This window comes from Bos mutus, chromosome 3 (assembly GCF_027580195.1).
Source record: "Bos mutus isolate GX-2022 chromosome 3, NWIPB_WYAK_1.1, whole genome shotgun sequence".
NCBI lineage: Eukaryota > Metazoa > Chordata > Mammalia > Artiodactyla > Bovidae > Bos > Bos mutus.
Window position 1 is genome coordinate 78,686,302 of NC_091619.1, and position 27,127 is coordinate 78,713,428.

Sequence of the window (27,127 nt, forward strand, 5' to 3'; positions counted from 1 at the left end):
GCTTGTCTGATGATTTCATTTTTGTTGTTCGGTCGCTCAGTTGTATCCGACTCTCTGTGACCCCATAGACTGCAGCCAGACTCCCCTGTCCTTCACCATCTCCTGGAGCTTGCTCAAACTCATGTCCACTGAGTCAATGACATCATCCAACCATCTCACCCTCTGTCATTCCCTTCTCCTGCTTTCAATCTTTCCCAGCATCAGGGTCTTTTCAAATGAGTCAGTTCTTTGCATCAGGTGGCCAAAGTATTAGAGCTTCAATTTCATCATCAGTCCTTCCAGTGAATATTCAGGACTGATTTCCATTAGGATGGACTGGTTGGATCTCCTTGCAGTCTGAGAGAAGACTCTCAGGAGTCTTCTCCAACACCACTTAAAAGCATCAGTTCTTCAGTGCTCCTTTATGGTCCTTCACCCTCCTTTATGGTCCAACTGTCACATCCATACATAACTACTGGAAAAACCATAGCTTTGACTATATGGACATTTGTTGGCAAAGTAATGTCTTTTCTTTTTAATATGCTGTCTAGGTTTGTCATAGCTTTTCTTCCAAAAAGCAAGTATCTTTTATGGAATGATATGGGATGACTTCACGGGACTAAATATACCAAAACATATCAATTGTGTATGCTAAACAGATGAAGTTTATTAGATGTCAATTATACTTCAATAAAACTGATTTAATAGTGAAAACTTATTTAGCATCATACAAACTAGTTTTATATATCATTTGATGTTTTATAATGACTATTATGCTATTATACTATTTTAAAGATGAAGAACGAACTTGCTCAAAGCCCTAAGTCATGATTTAACCTAAATGTCTGCAAGTCTTTGCTCTTTCCAGGACACTACAGTTCTTCTACATGTCAATAGATAACTGCTAAATGAATTAGCAATCAACAGATAAAAAGCATACTGAGTACTTCTTGAGAGGCAGAATAAATGTATAAACAGGTTGACGGTTCTCAGAATAATCAGCTGCATCAGTTTATAAGTATACAGTATAAGTAAATACAATTAAGGAGACACTTGCCAAAAAGGAATGATGTTAAAACTGAAGTAAGATGTAAGTCTAAAGTGAGCACTTAAACTTCTGAGAGAAAACAAAGTGCTGAGCTGCTAAAACTGGCAGACACCCACTGGGAGTCTAATGTCGTAGGCTTCTCCATCAATCCCACAGGCTGATTTACCTGGAAAATGGCACAGACACGAGCTACAGCTTAGAGGGGAGAATCAACAGGAACTGCAGCGCTGAGGCCTGTGCGTGACATCCAGCAATAAATCGCATATTTTAGATAATAAAAGGAGTTTTTATTTGACAGAAAAACTATAGAGCTGAGACCTGTTAATTATTTTGCAGATGCTCAACAGGTTAGGGATGTGAGCTTGAAATGTCTTTTTGTTTCACTGTCAAATTTCTCACAGGCATGAGAAAGCCATTTGGACACAGGACCAGTGCTATTTTGCACTTTCTACTTAATTCAGGCTGGCTCTTAGGAACTAAAAGGGAGACCTTGATAAATCAGAAGGACTGGGAATAAGAAGCCATGGTTTTAAGTCCCAACTTTTTATCCAACATCCAAAGGCATTTTTCTAAAATGGAAATCAAATCCCACCATTGACTTCCTTAAAACTGTTCAAAGGGTTTCCACTTAACTGTGCCTAGTATTAAATCCAAACCCCATCAGTCCTTTCCTACTCCCCAGCCTCACCTTTTCCCCTTTCAACCCATTGGATATTGAGAGCTATTTCTTTTAGTGTTGTACATATGCCCATCTTTTTGCACTGGTATAACCACCTTCTCAGAGAGACCTTTGCTGACTACCCTGCATTATTATTCTCCCTCAGAGCACGCAGTATTTCCTTCACAGCAAAGCTTAATAAGTTTAATGTATTTGTTTTTGTCACTATTAGTGCCACACGTCTTACACAGAGGAGTTGTCAGTCCCAGAAGGGCAGGGGCCAAGTATTCACATCCCCAGAGCCTGGCACAAGCCCAGTTTTGGGGAAGCACTAGGGGTCAGTATCTGTTGGGCAATGAAGACCTTGCCAAAGGCTCTTCACTTCTGTCCCCATAAGATTTCACAATCTGCATCAGCAAAGTAGATTTGAAAAAGGTGTTCCTAAAGACCCTTTAGAAGCCCAGAGATAAATGCTAAGAGGGCCAAGGATAAAGGCTCCATCCACTTTAGCAATTGACTCTTTCTTACACGTCCTAGGCCAATTATAAGCGAACGCGAAGAATTTTGCCATACTCATTGGCTTATTTTTCCTTTGAGAAATTGTCATCAGATAAATGGCTGAAAAACTGTGCCTCTTCTCTCTGCAGGTACTCTTTATTTCCCGTCTACTGGGTCTCAACATCCGCCTGCATACAGTGTACTGAACTATCTGTGGGTAATTCTAACATATGGGCCCCAGAGTCCACAGTCCCCAAATATTTTCCTTCCAATTTCATCCTCTACATCTGATCGGTTCTGACGTCATTGGCCTTGCCAGTAAAAACAAAACCAACCACGTCCCCAGACTCCTTACCTGGGCGTTTTCTTTAACGCTTAGCCCACCATGTCAATGAGAAAGAAATGGATTACAAACTGTGTGTAGTTGGGCGGTGTCTTCTGTTTTCTTAACAGGGTTATTCAGCAGAGGTATGGACAAAAGGAAAATGCTCTGTAATAGAAAACTTTTGCTTCCACTTGGAAGAACTCTGGACTTTCTGATGTGCAGCCCAATACTGCTCAACAAAGCACCCAGAGCTGTCTACCTCCCACAGCTTGCCAAACGTAAAACACAAGAGCTGTCCTAAATACGCAGAGTTGCAGACACACAAAAACACACATACTTTCCCAGCAGACCAGAAATTACATAGTACCTCTCAGTAATACTCCATGCAATAGCAATCCTTTGGGAGGGGAATCAAATAAATTAACATCCCGAGCACTGCAAACAAAATTTCTGGCATTATACCCTATTGCACCTTTCCAATTCCTACTCCTTGCTTACATCCTGAGTATCAATTTACCATGTATTCAGGAGGGGCCATATTTCACAGACCCCCAGACACTGTTTATCCTATTCCAGAGGGGGTAAGCATATCAAGTGACCACATACCAGCCACTTTTGAGGCTTCCCAGGTGGTTCTAGTGGTAAAGAATTCACCTGCCAATGCAGAGAGATGCAGGTACAACCCCTGGGTTGGGAAGATTCCCTGCAGTAGGAAATGACAACCCACTCCAGTATTCTTATCTGGAAAATTCCATGGACAGAGGAGCCTGGCAAGTTACAGTCCATGGGGTCATAGAGAGTTGGACACGATTCAGCATTGAGCATGCACGGGCACTTTTAGCTATGTTATCTTACTTAATTCTTACAACAACCCTATGAGGTAGATTTTATTATTCAGGAAACCAAGGCTTATCGAGGTTAATTTTTTCAAGTATATAATAGCCAGCAAAAGCCAAACTTATGGAGTTTCACCAAAGAGATACTGTTATTCCCATTTTAGAGCTAAGAATATTTTGGCTCAAAGTGAGGAGTGACGTAAGCCTTGAGCCTGGAATGGGATCCATGTAGTCCTCTCATTCTCCCAGCACACTGATCATGTCAGCTAAAGCCCATTGCCACAGTTAGATTAATGACAGCTGACCCAGCTATCTCACTGTTTACTTCAGTTTAATACTAAGGAGAGGACATCCACAAGTCTCTGACTCTGTTCCAAGCTCACAGTTCATCCTGTCCACTCTAAGTTAATTACATAATGTAAAATAACCAGTCCATTCTATCCTTGATTCAGTTGAGACAGCCTGGTCATGGGCTTAGATAATCTAGAACAAATTTCTGAGCCAATCCAAAATCAGCACAGGATACACTGCTCTGTCTACCTTCGTTTCCAGTAGACCATTTCCAGTGGACTCAAAGGTCAAGGTCATCTCCAAACACTCATGGAAGGAATAAGAGAAAATTAACGGAGATGGAGTTCTCAAGTCAGGCTGATCATTACAATCAGCTCCTGAAGCCTCAGATTCCCAAGCTTTACCAAGCCAACATTCTGATTCACTAGGTCTGGGTTGAGGGGCCAACTAATAGGTATTTCTGACAAAGCACTTAAGGTGCCCCTGATGATCAGCCAGGTTTGGGACACTCAACCAGGATGGGAAACGCCATTGTCTTATCTGTTTCCTTAACTTCAGTTGCTTCCTAGACTCCGTCATCTTCAACATATAAATATTTTCAAGCCGCTCTAAAAGTATTATCACGATTTCCCTGATGGTTCAGTGGCTAAGCTCCATGGTTCCAATGCAGGGGTCCCAGATTTGATCCCTGGTCAGGGGACTAGATCCCACATGCCGCAACTAAGACCAGGTGGAGCCAAATAAATTTGTTGTTCAGTTGTGTCCAGCTCTTTGTGGCCCCATGGACTGCAGCAAGCCAGGCTTCTCTGGTCTTCACTATCTCCCAGAGTTTGCTCAAACTCATGTCCATCGAGTTGGTGATGCCAGTCAAACACCTCATTCTCTGTTGCCCCCTTCTCCTCTTTTTCCGCATCAGGGTCTTTTCCAGAAAGCAAGCTCTTTGCATGAGGTGACAAAAGTATTGGGAGCTTCAGCAAGCATCAGTCCTTCCAATGAATATTCAGGGTTGATTTCCTTTAGGATTGACTGGTTTGATCTTCTTTCTGTCCAAGGGACTCTCAAGAGTCTTCTCCAGCCCCACAGTTCTCTTTATAGTCCAACTCTTACATTCATACATGACTACTGGAAAAACCATAGCTTTGACTAGATGGACCTTTGTCAGCAAAGTGATGTTTCTGTTTCTGCTATTTAATACGCTGTCTTGGTTTATCATACATTTTCTTCCAAGGAGTAAGAGTTTTTTAATTTCATGGCTACACGCACTGTCTGCAGCAGTTTTGGAGCCCACGAAAATAAAGTCTATCACTGTTTCTATTAAAAAGGTATTATCAACAGAACCTTCCCTATATCTGATCCCCTCCTGAGTTATCAATGACCTTTTACCTTTTCTATGCCAATCAACTTGGAAGAGTGGTCCCCATGGATTCTTCATTTCTTGTTCCCCCATTCATCCCTCATCTAGCCAATTTCCTCTCTCCATGGCCCCTCCCACTTTTGGATGATCTTGGCTGCCCCCCAGTTTCTCTTCTCTCAGGCTAACCACCCTTCCATCTGTTCTCCACAAAGCTCTCTTGCCTGCTCTGCTTAGAGTCTTCAACCGCTTGACTTCAAGCTAAGAAATGAAAACCAAACCAAACTCCTCACACTGACATACAAGGTCCATTAAAATCTGACTTAGTACTACCTTCCTTTTCCGTTACTTATTCCCTCTTACACAGCGACCTGTGCTGGATGCACTTTTTATAGATTCGGAAATGAGAAATGTGTTTGGTACTCAGCTTGAGAGCATTCAGCACGTTATCATACTATATCTGTTGATTTTTCTCATCCCAAGTGCCTTCAATATACATAAGACAAGGTTGTGAGCTCTGTGAGGGGAGGAATTCTGTCTTAACTACCCTGGTGTCTGCCACAGTAACTACTGTAAAGTTGTCACAGGAGAGAAACTTATTATGAGGGAGAAAGAGAGTCAGGATTGGTTCTGGTCTCAATCCTTGGTAACGAGCAAAAGGAAGCTGCTGCTAACTGATATATGGAACATGGCCCACGGAGGTGGTTTGGGTGGGAAAAGAGAAGATTGTGGGTTTGGTCAAGAGTTTGATGTGTCAGTAGGTAGAATATAGTGTTGAGGAGACATCTCTTCATTTTAAACCATCTGTCATAAGGAGGCATCAGACTAGGAGTCAGGACACGGACGTTTAGTCACGTTAATACCAACATTTTTTTGTTTGACTTTACGTAGATCAGTTAACTTCTCTAGGCCTGTTTCTCATTTATATAATACTGACAAATATTTTCCCTTGGTATCCATGGTAAGAATAAGGCAAAAGTATAAGATGGTTTATGAGGTACCAAAGAGTAACAGATTGATTTTCCTGTGCGCATTGTATGTTTGAAATCACCACAGTTAGTTTCATGAAAATAATACTATTCATCTGGGTAGTCTGTTTCAATAGTCTCCATATACCTGAGACATTTATACGTGCTGATTTCCTAAGCTAGGACAACCAGTTCTGATTTATAGCATATCACATATACATTCTATTCTTCACTAAGGTTGTTTCAAAAGCCTTGGTTATTCCATTATAAAGATGAGACAACAAAGTACAAAAAAAATCCTAGTTCTATTTATTCAATAAGCATTTACTGTGTACCTTCTGGGCTTCCCTTGTGGCTTAGCTGGTAAAGAATCTGCCTGCAATGTGGGAGACCTGAGTTTGATCCCTGGGTTGGGAAGATCTCCTGCAGAAGAGAAAGGCTACCCACTCCAGTATTCTGGCCTGGAGAATTCCCTGGAATGTATAGTCCATTGCGTCGCAAAGAGTCAGGCACGACTGAGCGACTTTCACTTTCCTATGTACCTTCTATGGGCCAGGGCCTGGATTGAACACTTGGCATACAAAAAATAAATGAAAAGGAGAAGAGCATCAAACAGATGTCCAACATAAAAGTTAAAATTCTATAGTAAGAATGGATCATAGAGTAAAGTAATAAAGAGTTGTGACTGGGCTGACACAACTCTGAAGGGCCACCCCCACCTCTAAGTTCCCTTGGGGTGGCTGAGGACTCCACTGAGGCTGTACCCCAGCCCATCTTCTCCTACTGCTCAATCCTGTCTCTCCCTTTCCCCACAGATTGCCAACCTCCATCTCAGAGTCTGCTTCCTAGTAAACCCAACTTGCTACAAAAGACAAGGAATTCTTACCTAATAAGAGTGAAGTATAGAGAAGTGGTAGAAACTAGGGATTTGGGGAAAGGAAAGGGATTCCTTGAGGATACAGCTCAGAGGTCACAAGGAAGTGAGAGAGCAGAAGATGAAATTGAAAGGCCTCCATTGTTATTTGGAAGGTTGAGGGAAGCAATCAGAGATTTTTGAGAAATGGAGTTATAGAGCAAGTACTTTAGCATATCTACCATGTGCAGAATACACTGAAAATGAGAAAGAATAGGAGAAGGGAAACTTTGGGGGAGATTTCTACATTAATTTGTCTTCTAGAAAGGCAATGAAGATTTAAATCTATGGTACTGAAGTGGAAAAAACAAAGGGGATTCAAGACATATCTTTGAACTATGGAATTTAAGCCAAGTTTCCCTTTAATGAAAAGGATGATGAGATCTACATTACAAGTGGGTGTGATGAGCAGGAAGAGGGACACACAGGTAAATGCCCTAGTCAGGTGACTTCATTCACTTATGCTCTCATTTGGTCAAAGCTGTTAAAGCCTGAAGTCTCAGGTAGAAAAAGATGAGGAAGAATTCCCAGTGTAACCAGGACAGGGTACTAACAATATATTCCAGATTGGGGAGTAAGTTTAGAGGAAAGTGTTCTTGCTTGTTTGATGGTTTAATATTTGAGGTAGCTACTGGATTATCATAGAGAAATATGTGTCCTGAAGTTGGTTCCTCAATAAATAAACTCAGAAACAGGCCACAGCTGGAGACAGAGATTTAGAATTGAGTAGCATATGGTGGGAGCAGGAGTTCTGTATAAATGGAGAACATTTGGGGAGATAACAGTGAGGGGAGGAAGGTGGTGAAGAGAGGACATGCGGGGACATCCACCATAGGAAAAAAGAGCCCAAGAAGAAGGATGATAAAGACTGGACAGAGACGTCTGGGGATAAATGGCACAGAACAATTTTATAGAAACTAAGGAGGGTAAAGTTTCCTAAAAGGAAGCTTTCATGCCAACTGCTGTATAGCAGTCATGTGAAACCGTGGAGGGGTCACTTGAGATCCCAAGGAGCAATGAGGACTTCCCTGAGCAATGTGGCTCAGAGGGAAAGAATCTGCCTGCAACATGGCACACCTGGCTTCAATCCCTGGGTTGGGAAGATCCCCTAGAGGAGGGCATGGCAACCCACTCCAGTATTCTTGCCTGGAGAATCCCAGGGACAGAGGAGCCTGGTGGATGACAGTACATAGGGTCACAAAGAGTCAAAAGCGACTGAAGCGACTTAATGCACATACACACAAGGGAGCAAGGATATAGTGAAAAACCAGGACAATCTCAATGTTGAACTGGAGTAAATTGGTTGATTTAACATTGTTACACAATTATACATTGCTACAACAATAGAGACTTTGGAGAAGTATATTTGTTTTCATAGACATATAAGAATATTCACAATATATTTGCTAAGTAAAAAACAACAAAAAACCCCAGGCTGTATTCATTATGATCACAGGTATTATGGAAAGTGTATATATACACATGAGAATGTATGTGGCTAGTAAAATCTTCTGAAATCAGTGTAATAGGATTGTTGTAAGAAACCTAGAAGACGAGACTCCAAAGTAGCTCACAGTAGAAGAATAGAACTTGAAGAGGAATCAAAGGGAAGAAAGGTTCCCTTTGTTTGTGTACTTAGTTTTATGTATATACATATGTACACCCATCACCATACATGAATGTAAATGGAATCATAACCTCAAGAGTCTAGATTTCTAAGTGATTGAATAGTTTTTAAATAATTACCACATCTTTTATGATACTATCTCAATCACAAAGCTGGATTAATTAGGCATACAAAATCCTAGAAAGTCCTAGCTTGATTGATTTTATTCTTTTTTTTTTAGGTAGAACATAGCTTCACATTGCATTGGAATTAGCATTTTAACAGATGATTTTCAAGTCATTTTAAAGAAAAACAAAAAACCTACAGCACATAGCCAGTGCTTTTCATTCAAAGAAGGAAGTGATGAAACCACTGAAATTAGCAGTTTGGTCCACAGCCTCCAGTGCCCATCTGGACCTCCTGCAGCATTTACTGCTGTAACATGACTTATAAGCGCCTCTTTCACCCCATGAATCCTGTTTCTCAGTGAAGATGGCAACGTGACCAAGATCGAAGTTTCCAACTTCAAATGCTCTTTAAATCAAACACAATAAAGAAAGTCCAGACACCCTTTCTTTCGGTGAGAAAGAGTAACTCTCACTTCCAGTCTCATTTCAATTGCGTAACTCAAGAGAGCAAGAGGCAACTTTCCTTGGACTCTTCAAATAAACTCTCTTTAGGGATCAGGCTATGCACAAGAAAATAGCTCAGCAGGAATTTAAGAGAGACAGAGAGAGAAAGTGAGAAACTAGGGATAAAAGCAGGAAAGACCCTGAGCAAAACATGACCCATACCATCATGTAACACATGCACTATTGAACGTCAGCTATTTGTATGGAATCAGGGACAGGAGTCAATTTAGAAAGTAGAGATGTGGTAGGGTCGTTTTAAGACAAAGAATACACGTGTGTTGGATGGATGGACACATGACCTAGTTTTGGATAAATGAAGCTAAGAATGGTTTACAATTTATGTGAGTCTGTTTCCAGCTAGTCTGAGAGGCAATCTGAAACTGTGTTATCAATTAGGAACCCATTGATGGATTATATACAGACTGAAAGAGCCTAAGGCTGGACATTTTACAGATGTAAATATCAGACATGTGATAGCCTAGAAAGCACATTAATTCTGCTCTGAAAAGGGGCATGAGCCAGAGAGGAGGGGAAGGGGGAGCTGTGAGGTCACCCTCCCCCATCTCCCACTCCTCTCATATTACAAATGACTGTTCAAGAATGTGGACTTTGGCTGTAGCCACTGCCCGGTGGAATGTCACAAAACTTCAAATACGAGCAAGTCCGTTCTCAAATACCTGAATACTGCCAAAAACGGCTTGTAAATCTAGCTGCATCAACTGTGCTGAGAACAACTCTTGTCAGTTAGGGTGTTATATCAGTCTTTAGGACGTGATCTTGGAAACAGCCAAATTCAAGATCTGATCTCTAACAATCTACCTCTTCCCTGAACATCCTCATTCTCCCCATCTTTCCCTTGACAAATAAAGACTGTAATAAAACAGCATTTGGTCAGGATCCCCAATCATGTGCAGCTGAGTTCTACTCTAAAACCTCTATCACAGAAGGAAATCTTAGTGTAACTAATAGGTTTTCAGTGCCTCCTCCAACCCGCTCTCCCTGTCTCCTAGCCTCACTCTCAGCTGAGGGTCTCTTGCTTCCTAATTCTCTGAGAAAACACAATCACTATTGCAGGTCATGCTCCCAAGTTCCTGACATCACATTGGTCATTATGGGCATTCCACACACTTCCTCCTTCTTCCTCCTTCCCATTAAGAATGAATGCTCTGTGCATTTCCATCTTCTACTTGGAATCCCACCATCTCTTGCCTAATCAAGGGTAAGGCTGTAGCAACTATCTCTTTTCATGTCTCTCTTTTATCTACTGAATCATTCCCTTTGGCACATGACCTTGCCATAATTTCTCTCAATTTAAAAATATCATCTATACTCCATGTGGCCCTCCAGCTTTCCATTCAGCAAACCTTTGGAGTTCATGTGCTTAGCATCTCCTGCTCCATTCTTAAGAGCCTGAGCTGATGAAGATCAACCTTTCTTTTACTCTACGATTCCAGCAAACAACCTTTGTCAAATTCACCAGTTAATTGGTGTTTATGTTGCTTAATTTCATTTTCTCAAGAGCCTTCATCTTACTAAGGGCCTATTTAGCACAGTTGACCTCTCCCCCTGTCTTGAAACACTTTTGTCCTTTGGCTTAAGGCTCTCTTGGTCCTCCTACCAGACTGATTGCTATCTTAGATTCCTTTACTGCTTCCTCTTAGAGTGAACTCTAAGTTGTAAAGTGTCCCAAGACTCAGTCTTTGGACCTCTTGTCATTATTTTTTCCCCATGGCCACTTGCTGTATGATCCTACTGAGTCTCATGATTTAAGTATTACCTATACACAATGAATTTAAGTGATAAATGTCCAGTCTGGCCCATTCTCTGGACTCCAGACTTGTCTGGGTTTCCCTGATAGCTCAGTTGGTAAACAATCTGCCTGCAATGCAAGAGACCCTGGTTCAATTCCTGGGTTGGGAAGATCCACTGGAGAAGGGATAGGCTACCCACTTCAGTATTCTTGGGCTTCCTTTGTGGCTCAGATGGTAAAGAATCTGTCTGCAGTGCAGGAGACCTGGGTTTGATTCATGGGTTGGGAAGATGCCCTGGAGAAGGGAAAGGTTACCCACTGTAGTATTCTGGCCTGGAGAATTCCATGGACTGTACAGTCCATGGGGTTGCAAAGAGTCAGACACGACTGAGTGGCTTTCACTTTGGGCTTCCCTGGTGGCTCAGATGATAACAAATCTGCCTGAAATGCAGGAGAACTGGATTCGATCCCTGGGTCAGGAAGATTCCCCAGAGAAGGGAATGGCAAACACTCCAGTGTTCTTGCCTGGAAAATTCCATGGACAGAGGAGCCTGGTGGGCTACAATCCATGGTGTTGCAAAGAGTCGGACATGACTGAGTGACTTTGACTCACGATACACAATGAATCTAAGTGATAAATGTCCAGTCTGGCTCAGTCTCTGGACCCCAGACTTGTATACACCACTGTCTATGAGACATTTTCCCTTGGATAACTTTTCTAAAACTGAGATGTTGACTCCTTTCCTCCCACAGAAACCTTCTCTTTCTCACCTCCCCATCAACTCTGTCATTCTTGTTGATAAAGTCAAATATCTTGGAAGTCCTTCCCAACTCTTCTCTTATTCTTAAACATTCTGTACTGGGCACAACTGGGAAAGGAAAAGAGAGCAAATACTGAATCTGGGAAATGAAAGACTCAAGTTCCAGCTCTCTGCCCTGAGCCAGCCTTGGAATCTCCCATTAGAATGTCTCTCTGCCCATTCCATGCCCTTCTCTACTCACTTCAATTATGTTTTTATGAAAAGTATTTTCACTGAATTCTCTTTCTAGTAGTAAATCCCACCTGCTCCAGAAGGTCTCCAGATTCTTCGACCAATTTTTTTTAAATGACTGAATTTATTATATATTGGTCTAGACAAGAAGTGCCTGGCAGATTTAGGTTGCATCATTTAGCTAACAGCTATAGTTTTTTAATCCCTAAGCAACATAAAGCTTACAGTTCTTTCTTTCCAGACCTAATAGATTACCTGGTTTGTGTATACAATGCCCAAAGACTAGAATTCTTCCTCTGAACCAATACTGGGTAGGGCTCTAAAAGTAAATATTCTGGGTCTCTGGCTTTTCTCTTGGCTTATACATGTTTCCTGGAGACCTGGAATCTGGGAAATACACTTCTTCATGTATAAGGATTAAATTTTTTATTTCTCCAGTGATGAGGGAAGTCTTAGGACCATTCTGAGCCTCAGAATATTCCTTGGTAAAATCCTAGGACTGAGATTGGTAGGTAATTTCTAAAGGCATTTCTAGCTTTTATTTTTTAATTAATTTATTTTTAATTGAAGGATAATTGCTTTACAATATTATGTTGGTTTCTGCCATACATCAACATGAATCAGCCATAGGTATACATATGTCCCTCCCTCTTGAACCTCCCTCCCACCCCATCCCACTCCTCTAGGTTATCACAAAGCCCCATTTGAGTTTCCTGAGTCATACAGCAAATTCCCACTATTTTACACATGGTGATGTATATGCTTCCATGCCACTCTCTCCATTCAGCCAACCTCTCCTTCCCTGCTGTTTCTACAAGTCTGTTCTCCATGTCTGGGTCTCCATTGCTGCCCTGCAAATAGGCTCATCAGCATCATCTTTCTAGACTCCACATACATGCATTACTATATGATATGTGTTTTTTCCTTTCTGATTACTTCACTCTATGTAATTGGCTCTAGGTTCATCCACCTCATTAGAACTGACTCAAATGCATTCATTTTTATGGCTGAGTAATATTCTGATGTATATGTGTACTACAGCTTCTTCATCCATTCATCTGTTGATGGACATCTAGGTTGCTTCCATGGCTTAGGTATTATAAACAGTGCCAAAATGAACATTGGGGTACATATGTCTTTTGCAATTGTGATTTCTTCAGGGCATATGCCCAGTAGTGGGATTGTTTGGTCACATGGTAATTTTTTATTCCTAGCTGTTTTTTAAAAGGTGAAGCCTTCAGGTTCTGAGGCCCATCACCCAACAGCTGTATACAAGACAGAGTGAGAAATGTAGATCGGAACTCTAGGGCAAGAAAGCAGAGATAGGGTGCCAGTTTGAAGCTATATGTAACCGTGTGCACACATGTCCTAACCCTAGTAGTAATTACTATTGCATATGACCGAGTTCTGACCAGACCAATAAGAAAGTTCAACATACAGTCAGTTGCCCATATCCACGGATGTGAAATACACAGATCTAAAATGTCAACTGTATTCTTTATACCTCACCATATATGTAAGGGACTTGTGTGTCTGCAGATTTTGGTATGAATGGGGCTCCCTGGAACCAAGTATCTGCAGATACTGAGGGATGGCTGTACAGCATCATGGCACTGTTCTGTAGTAGGAAAGTAACCTCATCATTCTTCAACTGCCTCCTCAAATTAAGAATTATGAACAGGGAATACAAATGAAATTCAACACTTTCTAAATGCAGAGACAATTGGGTCTCGAAGGTAACCTTTAAATGTGAATCTGCTAACAAATGAGATAATAGATTAAGAATCTAGCAAGTCACATGGCATAGTTCACAAACACAGATGTAATACAGTGAATGCTCAATGTATGTCTGCTTTATTTTCTTCTTCCTTTCCCTCCTTCGAGGGTCAGCTTGCCAGAAAGAAATACCTAACTTTAAGAACATATTTTTTTTCTTTCAAACTAAATGTAAAGCAATACGTTTATTCAAAAATGTGGTGGAAAACAGTTCACCTTTATGAAGTCAAGAGATTACTAACCTGAATTTAAGTCTCGTCCTGGATTGAAGGCCCGGCTATTAACAGTAGTAGATAGTCGATCACAACTAATTGTTCTAGATACATTGGTATTAAAGTTCCCATCAAATCTGAAACAACAGAAGAGAATCAGCAATATTTATCTGGTCCTTATTCAATTCAGAAAACAAACAAAAGTTAATAGTTCAAATACTGTGTACAGAATAGGTCAGCTCATGAATAGTAAAATTACAATTTAAATATTTTTAAAAATCACTTCAGAGTAGTGTGGACAAACCCAACATCTGCATCTAAAGGTTTTAGAAATCAAAATAAATTCTAAGAAGATTAAAAAAAAAAATCCTTCAAGACAACTTTCCCTGCAGTGAATGACCAGGTACTGTTGATGAAATCATACAGAAAATAGATTTGACAAAATTTAGACCAGAATGACAAACATTCAGACTTAAGCTCTGGTGTGACATGTGAAAAAATTCTTTAAATTATTCTGTCTGAAAACCAATGACCAAGCATAAAAACAGACAGTAGTGAAGGAGAAGGAATGGCTGTGGAGTAGGAAAGATCTAGATTTGAATCCTTGCTCTGTCACAATTACATGTGTGAACTTGCATAAATTGTACAATCTGTCTGAGCCCCAGGTTTCTTATCTGAAAAAAAAAGAAAAGAAAAGAAAAAACATTTTCCAAAGCTGTGAGAAGGCTGTAAACAACGTACCACAGTTCCTCTCATGATAAATGATACACAGCTTGCACGTTTCAGGCTGTAATATAGATGAGGCCAAGGTCTTTCCTGATTTCTAATGGGCGTGCAAGGCTGAACCTAGAGTTAGAACAGTGCTAAGTCTCTGGCTAGTAGCTGATCAATAAACACAAATATAATTATGACTCATTTCCCAGGGAAAACAATCTACAAGAAAATAATAAGAAAATCTACTGACTCATATAGTCACTAAGACTATTTTCCAGTGAATTTTATCCAGAAGTAATAAATCCAAGTAATTTTAACTTACAGGTAAATTAAAGAGATTTAGCTTTGTTCTAACTCTAGGTTCAGCCTTGCACTCCCATTAGAAATCAGGAAAGACCTTGGATTTATTACTTGGATTAAAATTAAATCCAATAATCCAGTAATTTTCTCTTTTTCTCCAAAGGAGAAAACTCTAGAACTTCTAAATAAGCTATTTTGGATTTCAGATACTGAGATGATTCATGAAGGTTCTAAGAGTTACCTGTAAATAAACTCAATCTGAAATTAGGTCTTTAAAAACTAGTGTTAAATGTGTATCTCTGATTATAAATATCATTAATGAAATTTCATTAACACGGGTAGAGAAGCTCTTACAACGCTGAAGAAACACTCCTAAAAATCAAGATCCACTTTATCATTCATGTGAATGTTGATTTTATGGATCTTTTTTATAAGAACTATTAAATTGAACTGGCTGTATAAGCAATGGGGCTGGGTTTTCAAAGGGTATGCTGGGTTCCAAAGCAGTTTTGTTTCGATATCTATCATCCCAAAAGAGGAGACCTTTTAAGAGATCTTAAGAGACTCTTCAGTCCAGTCTCTCATCCAGTATAGAATTATATCAACACTGTCAACTGTGCCTCCAAGGACGCAGTTGCTTTACAAGTGTGGTCACTCTTCCTTGGACCTGCTCCAGTTTGTCTAGACGAGAAGATTGCTGCCTCAAAAGCCACAGATGGAGAGAAAAGAAGAGATTAATACATCAGCAGCTGCCAGAGTGTATGCTGGCAAAGCAACATAGTCTCACTGTCCTCTCTTGTTTTAGTATTTAACATCTGTGAAGCAAGAGTAGCATTAGACAAGGAACTCACTTGCTCTCCATGCACTAGATGGTCATATTAAATCTATTCCCTCACATACTTTTTAAATTAAAGACAGGTAATATTTAGGCTTTGTGGCCTACAAGGTCTCTGTCACAATGACCAATTTCTGCCATTGTGGTGTGAACGCAGCCAAAGAGAATTTTTAGAGGAATAAATATGGCTGTATTCCAGGAAAACTCAATTTTCAAAAATAGGTGGTGTACCACACTTGTTTCACCATCTCTGATCTAGACTGGGGCAGTCCTACAGAATTTTTTGAGATGATGAAAATGTGTCATTTTTGCACTGTTCAATATAGTAGCCACACGTGACTACCGAGCACTTGAAATGTGGCTACTGTAACTGAGAAACTAAATTTTCAATTTTGCTTAACCTTAATTTAAATGTAAACAGTCACCAAATAGTGGCTACCATGTTGGACAATGCAAGTCTAGAAGGTTCTCCTGATTATCTAATCATCCTTCAAGTCTATTCACTTATCACTTCCCCTGAGAAACTGGATTGTGAATGCTTTCCTAGTCTATGTCAAGTGTCTCCATCTTCTCTCAGGGCAAGTGCATAATTTTAAATTTATGGATCCATTTATATATGTCTTTTTAATTGGACAACACTTGTAAATGTTTTTAATGGGTGGCTTTTTATGGTTCAGGCCATATGAACAGACAAAAGCCCCTTGAGAGCAGATCACATGTTTGTCGGTTTTATTCACCACCATGTGTGTATACATATATGTATACGTGTGTGTGTGTATATATATATAAAACACTGAGCATTGTTCTTGTCAAAAGCAAGCACTCATATTAACTGATCATCATATTAACTGATGAACATTCCTCATATGTGCTTAGTCCTATTTTGTATTCTTGCAGAAGGCTCCAGAGGTCTAACAACTGAGGACCATCCCTCAGATAAATGGTTCCTAATTATCTAAAGTCTAAGCAATATCAGAATCACCTGGCAACATGCTGGAATGCAGATTCTTGGGCTCTACCCTGGAAGATTCAGATTTAGTGAGTCTAGGGTAAAGTCCTCCCTGAAATCTGACTTTGACAGGCTCCTGAGGGGTAAGAAGCCCTCCAATCCTATCATGTAGATTCCTTTAGAAATAAGGCAGTATAAAGGCTTTCCAGGAACTTCTCCCTATGCCTCAAAGAGACCAAGGACAGAGGACCTTTCAGTTTGAAGACAGCAGAGGAATTCTTAGGTATGCCTAAAACTCATAACTGGACTGTGCTATACTAATTACAAACCTTTTTCACACCTACCTATCTCCCAGTTGAGAAAAGTGACACCAAGGAACACATTGCAAATCAGGGACCTAAGAAAGATTTGACTAGATCATCACTACCTCCCTGTCCAAGGATGAGGCACACTTATTGTTTTATCTAAGTGACACATAAAGAACTTGTTAAAGGGGATGGGCAACTCAAGAGAGCTACTGACAACTCCTCCTAGAAGTGTAAGCCTGAAGAGAGCCCTCTTTCCCTGGATGGAGTCTCCATGGCCAGGACCTGTGCCATCAGCCCCAACTCTGGGGAGGGTTAAAATCCAGTGCAGCACACATACAGATTTCTGTGACCACTGTGAAATGATAGTTCACTCCTGAACCAGGGAGACTAGGGAACTATTTTTATGGGCTGTTTTCCTCTCTGTACTGAAAAGATCATCTCTAAGAGCATGAAAGAAAACATTTTGATAACAATAAAACTGCAAGTGACACATTAACGAGAGTAGGTGCTCAGTAAACATTTGTCAGTCAAAAAAAGGTTTCACAATATAGTGCTTGTCATCAATAGCCTGCCCAACCTTCTTTCCCCACTGTGTCCCAACCTATAGTTCTACTCAGATCATAGTTCTAATCAATACATGTTTTTTTCTGTTGGGTCTCAACTGTGATGCTTTTCATTGTTCACAGTGCCCATTCTACAAAACCAATTTTCTGATTTTCCTTTTCTGATTTTCCTCCCAGGAAATCCTCTTGTCAGCCCCAGTCTATGAGGAGCCTTTTCTCCTCTAAACTGACTAGTGCCACTCTGCCTCTTGTGTCCATTTTCCATAATTTTTAAATATTGTTTTATAAACAAGCTTAGCATAATGTCAATAGAGCTGATGTCTGATAGACAGGCTGGTTGGTTTTAGATTCTACTTATATCAAGAAAATACTAATCAATAAAAATTCTAACATAAGGTTTATTATAAACAATGAGCAAATTATCTTACTTATTTTGCCTTCTCCACACACTAAATAAAAGTATAGTAAGAAAAACTGCCAAGATATTTTGTTATGGAAGCCTTATTGTCTAAATTCTACCACCCAGCCCTCGAATGCCCAATTCTCTCTATAACCTGTCGCATATCTGGGAAGTCTTAGTTCTGCCAATGGGATTGTGGGTTATTGAGGATTTAAAGTTCTCTCTCAGGTCCAGTACATTGCTGGGAATGTATAGTTCTCTGTAAGTTTTCTTACTGGTAGCTGACTGCTGTGGAAGGACAAAAAGCTAAGTCACTGAAAAGCTCTGCCTATTTCATTCAATCATATTCAGAGAACATCTGTGATGCAAAAGGAACTGCCACCTGGCAAAAGCATGCTGCGGTCATGTTCAGGAGCATGCCCTCAGATGTACACAGACCTGAACTGGAGTTTGGGTTTAAAATGCTTATTGCTCTCTAACTCTTGCATAGAACTTACATGTTTGCAGCCTACATTTTTCTCATCTATAAGATGGTGATAAAAATTGTATCTATTTTGTAACCGGAAAATAGCTCTGAAGAGCCTTGTACATAGTAAACATTTAATAAATAATAACAATGAATATTAGGTGTATTAGTAATGGTAACAGTTAACAGCTCCCGTGTTACATTGTATCGAGAATATTCCAAGTGTTTTACACAGATTAACTCATCTAATCATTACAAACCTGAGAAAAATACTATTATTATTTCATTTAAAGACCAAGAAACTGAGGCACAGAAATGTTAATTAAGAAGTCCAAGCTTCACAAGATCATGGGAAGTAACAGGATCAAGATATGAACATATATTCAAGCTCTCCTTTTAAAAGGAGAGCTTTTAAACATATATTAAAACATATATTAAAAGCTCTCCTTTTAATGAATACATTACACTGTATCTCAATAAAATCAATAAATTGTCATTAGCATTATCTAAAACAGCTGAAGTACAATTCAATTCTTTCAAAGAAAAGGATTACTCTAAAGGCTTGTGGGGCTTAGGGGAAATCTTTGCTTTTTACTTAATAGGAAATGACAGTTGCTAAGCATAAGGCTCACAATGGATAGCTGCAGAGAAAGAACTCTATGGACAAAGATGAGGAAGATGGAGAAGATATAATATTAAAGACAGCTATTCTCTATCAATTATAGATAACACCGATTTTTAAAATGTTCACCACTGGCATAACTTTGGAATGTTCCACTTTGGGGTTACTTTTTATTACCGCACTCCAGAAAAGCCTCAAGGTCCGTTTCCATTCAAATCTGAATTTGAAAGGTTTCTGAAATCTGAGAGGTTTCAGGGCAGCAGAGGTGGCTATAAGTTCCAGATGGACAGAAGAGTCAGCATGTCCACTCTCCACATAGAGAAGAGACACAGCTCATAGCAATTTCTCTCCTTTTCCTGGTGTTAACATTCTCCTCTGGGAGAAAGAACCAGGCATTCTGGTCATCTGATGACTTAAACAAATGGCTTATGTACACCAAAGATAAGATAAAAATAGGAGACCAAAAAGAGGAAATTTCACCAAATTCTGAAAATTTTCCATGGGACAGTGAGTTTCAGGTGGGTGCTAAATAACATTATAGACAATGGCCACAAATGTGAGCAACGCATAAAACCATGAAACAGGGCTCAGAGAAGCCCCAGCTGGTAACGTGTAAACACACAGCCTTCCAGAGATCAAACCTGATCCCAAAAACCATGTCAAATACCTGAAGACATTCTTTTTCTGAAGAAATCCACCCTGCTGTTTGAGAATTAAATAACCATTTTGCAGGAGAACCTCAGCCAGAGGGCAATATGACCTCTCCTCTAGTTAGCTCACAGACCTAAGTTTACTAGGAAAGGATGAAACAAAATTCAGTTCTTGCTCCCTGGGTAATCCACACATAGTGAATACTAGTGGTTTTAAATTAATTTATTTCTATCAACTGCCAACATTCTGATACTTAAAGGATTCAAGGACAAGACAATCACTCTCCCTTCTCCTGCATGTTCCATGGAATCGTCTAAGTGGCAATGGTTGTACAACCTCTCAATTTTCTTGAGTCTCCTCACACGTGAGGAGCATCCACTCCCCAACTGAATTAACATGAAACACACAGAAACAAACCTCACCCTGTTTCTATGGTTGCTGACATTGCTGATGTGCAGGCAGGGCCGGGAGCAGGTGTCAACAGGGGGCTTGGAGATACAGGAGCATGGTGTGTTCCAAGCTGGTGAGTCAGTCGGAAGAAGTAATTTCACGAGCAAAACACCTGTGATTATCTCTCCCCTTCTGCTCAGCCACACGCACTAATGCTAGCTTCTCTTTTGAACTCCAAATACCCATAGCTTCTTATGGAAAACTGAACAAACTTTTTGGTCAACCCAGTAAAACTTGCTTAGTGCCATCCCAGTTACCTGAGTTATCTCCAGGCCTCAGTGGAACTGCTGCCTTGCCTAAAACGAGAGTACATTTAATGCACATGTGCCTTTTAGAAAAAATGATTTCTAAGAAGAAATGTACTATTTACCCTGATTGGGAGACTGTGAAAAATGCAAAGTTCATGCTTCTAAACCATTATAAAAACATGTCAGTTCTCTTAGGGTTACCTAAAAGATTTTTCATTGAGAAATACATAAGCTGCCAGTCACATTTATAAAATTTCAGCTTTTATAAGGTCAAGAACTGATAAAATTATAGATTTTCATATAAAATAAACAGGCAACTTATCTTTGCATATGGCCTTTAAAAAAGTCATAACAATAAGAGAATAATCCTATATAAATCTCCTCTAGACTTTCTCTCTAAAAAGGGGAGATATTGGATTATGACTGCTTTCTGTATTTATTTTCATAAGATAAAACTAGGGCCTTAAATTTAGTTTCAAGAGAAATAACTCCATCTTTCCTACCCCCTCAAGTTAAAAAAGAAAAAACTTCCTTCTGGATTTACTTTCATGAACAACTGATCGAAACTGCATCCCGAGGGAGAAAACAGAACTGTGACTCCCACTTTGATCTCTTCCCCATGGAGAAATTCACTCCCTGCCTGGCTTGCAAGATGTTCATTTGATTGACGTTTGCTCTGATGTGCAAACTGCTTTGAACTTCAGACATTTAATTCCCATCAGGCTGCAGTCATTTTTATTCTCCTTCAACAGGATTTACAAGCAGGAGATCAGCAAATGTAGAAGATAAAATAAATTTGCAGAAGCTTTGAATCTTACATCAAAACAGTGTTCAAGTGAGTTCCAATTGGATTTCATTCAGCCTCGGTTCACAGTGTAAATCAACTTTTCAGTGGAGTCCCAGTTTAGAAAGGAAAAGACACAAAAGGGAGAGAGACATACACCAGTCGGGGTTTACTTCCGGAATCTCTTTCTTGGTCTTTGTTTAAATTTCCTATGGAAGGTGATTTGCCAGGCAAATCACTTAAAACCCTGGGTTTTCCTCAACATTTCCAGGCAAAGTCTGACCAATTTATCATGTAGCACAGAAAAACCACACCCACAGTGTGCGTTCCAAGGGTGCTGCTGAAATGTGGTATTGTTCACGGGCACGTTTTAAAGGTAATAATTTAAAAAGCAAATCCCTGTGGATATCTCAGAAGAGCAAGGCTTATGCTGATAGTTGAGTCCATAAATAAAGCCAATATGCTGACAGCTAATGGGGTAGGGAATTTTTTTTACTTGTTTCCTTGTTTTTAATCCCTGCTAGAGACAGGCACGAGGGTGTTTCTTTTTTGTAAAAGACCACCACAGTTACACACCATTTCTTGAGGAAGCAAAATCTGGTATGGGCTCAGAAGCTGGTGTGGAACAAATGCGCTGAGGCTTGTGATGGATCTCCCAGTCTACGGCAGACCCTTGCTGCTTGGTGTCACCAGATTACCAAGTTCCATTTTAAGAGCAGCGCACATTTTTGTAGGGGGAGGCGGGGCGGGGCAGGGGGAAAGAAAAGATGGCAAAACCCAGCAGCTACAGGAGACTTTGAAAGGAGGTCCAGTGGTTAAGAGGTTTCCCTGGGCTCAGTCGGTAAAGAATCCACCTGCAATGCGGGGGACCCAGGTTCGATCCCTGGGTTGGGAAGATCCTCTAAAGGAGGACATGGCAACCCACTCCAGTATTCTTGCCCAAAGAATCCCCATTGTCAGAGGAGCCTGGTGGGCTATAGTCTATGGAGTTGCAAAGAGCTGGACATTACTGAGGGACTAAGCACATCAGTGGTTAAGACTTCACCTTTCAATACGGGAGGGTGCAGGTTGAATACCTGGTTTGAGGAGCTAAGATCCCACGTGCCTCGTGGCCAAAAAATCAAAACATAAAACAGAAACAGGACTGTTACAAATTCAATAAGGACTTTAAAAAATGGTTCCCATAAAAAAAAAAAATCTCAAAAAAGGAGGTCTGGACATAAAAAACATCCGAGCAACAGCCCAACAGTGCCTGGTTTACTCAGATATGACAGGGAGACATTTCATTTCACCTCCATTCAACCAGGTTCCCACTCATTCTTTCTGGGAAGTGTCTGCTCTCCAAATATTTGAGCAACACCAGTTGAAAAGAATTAAACAAGAACCCCCTTATCTTCCACTTAACCACCCATGAGAATAAAGTTAAACAAAGAAAGAGCTAAGATAAAAATCAAACATCTGCCCTGGCAAATATTTAAACTCTGTTTGAATGGTGGAGGAAGGGGTAAGAGTGGGGTCACTTCAAAAAGGAACTATCACATTTATAAAGTAAATGATACTCAACTCCCCCCAATGGAGTTTACTTATTCAAACACCTAAATTAATGGGCAAACTGAAAAGCTGTCAAATAACGTGTAATCATGTTCCGAGAAATGGTTTTTCCTTCCATCTCTGCAGAGATTGAAGAGATAAGTCACATTCTTTCTGTTCTTATCAGTAATCAGGATTAAATCTTCAGGGTTCAGCAACCCAGACAGAGTGGAAACAAGGCTGGTTTCGAATGCCCTTGGAAGGTAAGGCTTAGAGCAATCAAGCATCTCTCTCTGTGTGAGGATCTAAGTATCATACAAACCAGTCACATTTCTCTTTCACCATTCCACACCCCTGCCTCCCCACAGCAGATCACTGGCAGAAAGCCCTGCTGTGATCTGTGTTTTGCTTCTAGAATTCCATTTAAACTGCTTTCTCACACAAGCTTGGAAAATGGCAAAGGTGACACCTAGGGGAACTGGAAGTGGATCCACAACCACGTTAAACATTTATCCTTTAACCTTCTTGTTACCAGGTTTGGGCAGGAATGCATGAAGAAGAAAGAAAGAAAGGTATCTGAAAAATAAAAGAGAAAACAGACAGCTGGGCAGAGGAATCCACAGGCTCCCTTTGTGCCATTCCGTAGCCCCCGTCCACCCTACCACTTGACCTCTAACGAGGGCTTCGCACATGTTACAGTTGTTTATATACTTTCTCCGTTGTAAAGAGAGAGATCCTTTCCCATGTTTATCCCTAGAACCTAGCCCAGAGTTTGCCTGTGAAGAGTACAACTGTAGTAAATGCTGAATGACAAAATGCAGAAAACGGAAGAGGCTGAAACTTGCCAGGACTAGAGTCAAGAGCTTGTAAATGCGTATGTTTTCTTCCCACACTTGCACTGGGTACTTAGTAAATAGCAGACAACTGTGAGTGGTATGACACAGACATCAAAGAGAAGCACTAAGAACTTCAGTTAGCAGATGACTGTGGAGATGAACTGGTTCAAATCTGTCAGGCACATTCATGTTGGAGGAAGACAAGGCTTCTCCAGATCTCTGTTCTGCAGAAGGAACATGAAACATAAGATGTGAAATACTTATGGCTCATGTGTCCTCAAAAGGCATTACTGACTCAGTATTCAAAAGCTAATAAAGCTGTGAGTTGGAAGACAGCTGGGTCCACATCATACCAGACCAGTCGAGTCTCCAAGAAAGATTACGGCACAGTGATTTTTAAATCTTGACCTTCTCTGATACATTTTGGTATTTTTGCACAACAAAAACAGATGAAGACTTCAAGGGAATGCCTCTGTGATAACAGGGTATAGTTCTTAGAGCTGGGCAAAATGTACCAGGCAGTTTCGTTTAGAAATCAGACAGACAGGCAGACAGACAGATAAATGGAAAGAAAGGAGAAGAATTTCAAGACCAACTCTCCCTAAAATCCATAAAAGGCCACTGATGAAAATCAGTATTCTAAGCAGTGTGGCAGGTCTCCTGTCCTTCCTCCAGTGAAGGTTACATAAGGAAAATTCAGAAAGCAGGACTGTCAGACTCAAATACAGGCGTTTTCTGCTATGAGTGTGCTCATCAATAGTCCTAAAGATACAGATGTGTATCTACATACACATAAGGAAATAACACAAACTCCTGCAGCAACATAGTTTTAAAACAGAAATACAATTGGAATTTGCTATATCAAGGAACTCAAACAGAGGCTCTGTAATAACCTAAAGTGTGGGGTATGGAGGGAGATGGGAGGGAACATATGTATACCTGTGGCTGATTCCTGTTGATATTTGCAAGAAAACAACAAAATTCTGTAAAGCAACTATCTTGCAATTAAAAAAATAGAGAAAAAAAGACTGAGAAATATACTAAACAGAGTGTGGAAGCTTCACATTCAGCCAGTTTAGAAACTTCAGAGGGTCATACAATAGCCTCAAATGAAACTCTAAGAAGGAATACATAGTTCAGCATTTCAGTTGGCAGATAAGCCATTTCAATTTTACTACTGGTCAAAATAGTTTACCATTAAAAGAAAAAATGGTTTGGAATCAGGAAACCTAGGTTCTACACCCAGCTGCCCTGAGTCTTGACACGACCTCTCTGAGCCTTCATCCTCATGTGCAAAATGGAGGAGGAGGGGCATTGTACACCACCAGGCTGTCCTGAAGATCATAGGAAGAATGTAATTTAAGTAAAATAATGTTTACAGAAGAAAGTATTTCACTGAAGTTTAAACATATGTAACTCTTTTACATAAGTTAAATATTGTAACTGAATCAACCTTCTGAAATGTAACACGTTCTGCAAAATCCTTGTTGAATTTTTAACTAGACTCAAGTCCTTCTGGTAACAATATCCATACAGGCTGTATCTGTAACATTTTACCAGCCCGCAGGTAATAATGATTTTTAAGTGGACTGGAGATGAAAATGTGAGATAAGACAGGGAGAACACTTGAAAGACAGATTCGTCATTCAGTACTTTGAGGGCAAAAATACAAATACACCTTCCTGGGAAAAGAACAGAACCTTTGATAAAATTCAACTTGTGTCAAGAACCATGCTTGTCACTTTATTGGACGTTGTGTTACCCAAAGAATAAAAGAACAAAACCATTACAGCAAGAGCTCCTGGCTAACTCACAGTGCTGTGAATAGTAATAATAAAAAATAAGATGTACATAGACATTTTTTATTATTCTTTCATGTGAAACACCTTAAAATATGGCTGGAAAAAAATAGGATTTGCCCACACATGGGTCAGCTGTTACGCCTAGAAACATTAAATCCAACTGTGCATCAGCACATTAAAACTATACATTTGCAATTGGTCCTCTCTTCTGAAATGTCATGCATATAACATACTTGTGGGGGTGAAAATATCTGTGGGATGAAAATAGAGTGATGCTACAGGCTACATTCAACTTCTTGCCAAATCTCTCCCAAGGATGATCCATGTGTGACTTTTAAAATCAGCATGTTCATACTAAATAAATCTTTAAATAAATCTTCCTTCTAAATACCTTCTGCTCTTATTTTCATTTGTTAGTTAACAGATTCTTCCCCTCTGAGATGTTCAATTTAAAATTTAGAATAATCTTTAAAAGTCTTCCTTCCAACCCAAATCTCCAATAAAATCTAGTGGCTAAGTCATGTCCGACCGTTCTGCGACCCATGGACTGTAGCCTACCAGGCTCCTCTTCCATGGAATTTTCCAGGTAAGAATACTGGAATGGGTTGCTATTCCTTTCTTCAGGGGATCTTCCTGATCCAGGGATAGAACCTGTGTCTCCTGCATTGGGAGGAGAATTCTTTACTTACCACCAGGGAAGCCCCTGTACTTCCTGTCTACAGGAAATATTCTATATAACGCACCACCACCCAGGACATCTTTTATTTTCCTACAGTCTTTCCTCCAGGAATTACCACTTTTCTCCTAGATTATTGGAATGGCCCAACATGACAAGCAACTAGTCTCTTCACCAAAATTTCTTTGGAAGGAATGATGCTAAAGCTGAAACTCCAGTACTTTGGCCACCTCATGCGAAGAGTTGACTCATTGGAAAAGACTCTGATGCTGGGAGGCATTGGGGGCAGGAGGAGAAGGGGACGACAGAGGATGAGATGGCTGGATGGCATCACTGACTCAATGGACGTGAGTCTGAGTGAGCTCCGGGAGTTGGTGATAGACAAGGAGGCCTGGCGTGCTGCGATTCATGGGGTCGCAAAGAGTTGGACACGACTGAGCGACTGAACTGAACTGACAATGATTTAATCTGCCCAAATCTCAGACCTGATCACAGCCTTTCTTTGCTTTGAACCTGTTTACAGATGTAAATCTGTCCAGTAGATCAAAGATTCTGAGCTCACCACATACATACATCCCTTCTTGGCTGTTTCAGCAGTATCCCCCATCTCAAGTTATTCAATGCTTTATGAAGCTTTGCTGTTTTCTGATCTCAAGCATCCTCCTTCTAGATCTGTCTGCAGGAATTCCACGCTTGAAGACCTCAACTACCACTCTTCAAGCAAACTACAGAGCCCTTTATTCATAATCACTCTTTCTTCAAAAGAGTCTTTGGGTTTTCCATGACAATTGACACAGCCTACTGAGTTTACTCTGCATCCTCTAAGCTCCTAAGGTACAAACTGTTTTATTCATCTTTACCTAGTGGCGAAGGCAATGTCTGGCACCTTAACTGCTTTGAACATGACACAGACAAGTTGAGTTAAAAGTGATATATACACAGATATTTGGAAATTTTGTGTGCTTAAACTCACTCCACATGCAGTCATCAGTATTGTTATAATAATTATTCATGTCTATTATTATTATTAGCATTATCAGTTCAGTTAACTAATCACTGAGATAACTAAGTCAACAGCAACTTAAGTTTCCCATCAGAGCTTAGCACAAAGGAATAATCCTCAGGTGAAATTGATGACTACCATGAACGGGCATAAAA

At 40.2% G+C, this 27,127-nt stretch overlaps 1 protein-coding gene across 1 annotated transcript in view; it reads right to left on the minus strand.

The window, feature by feature from the left end:
• The window catches only part of CACHD1 (cache domain containing 1), a 236,249-nt gene that overhangs the window by 65,992 nt on the left and 143,130 nt on the right, over positions 1-27,127 (minus strand). The window contains exon 4 of the mRNA XM_005886691.3: positions 13,866-13,972. Coding sequence (XP_005886753.2) covers positions 13,866-13,972 — 107 coding nt within the window. The remainder of the gene's footprint in view (positions 1-13,865; positions 13,973-27,127) is intronic.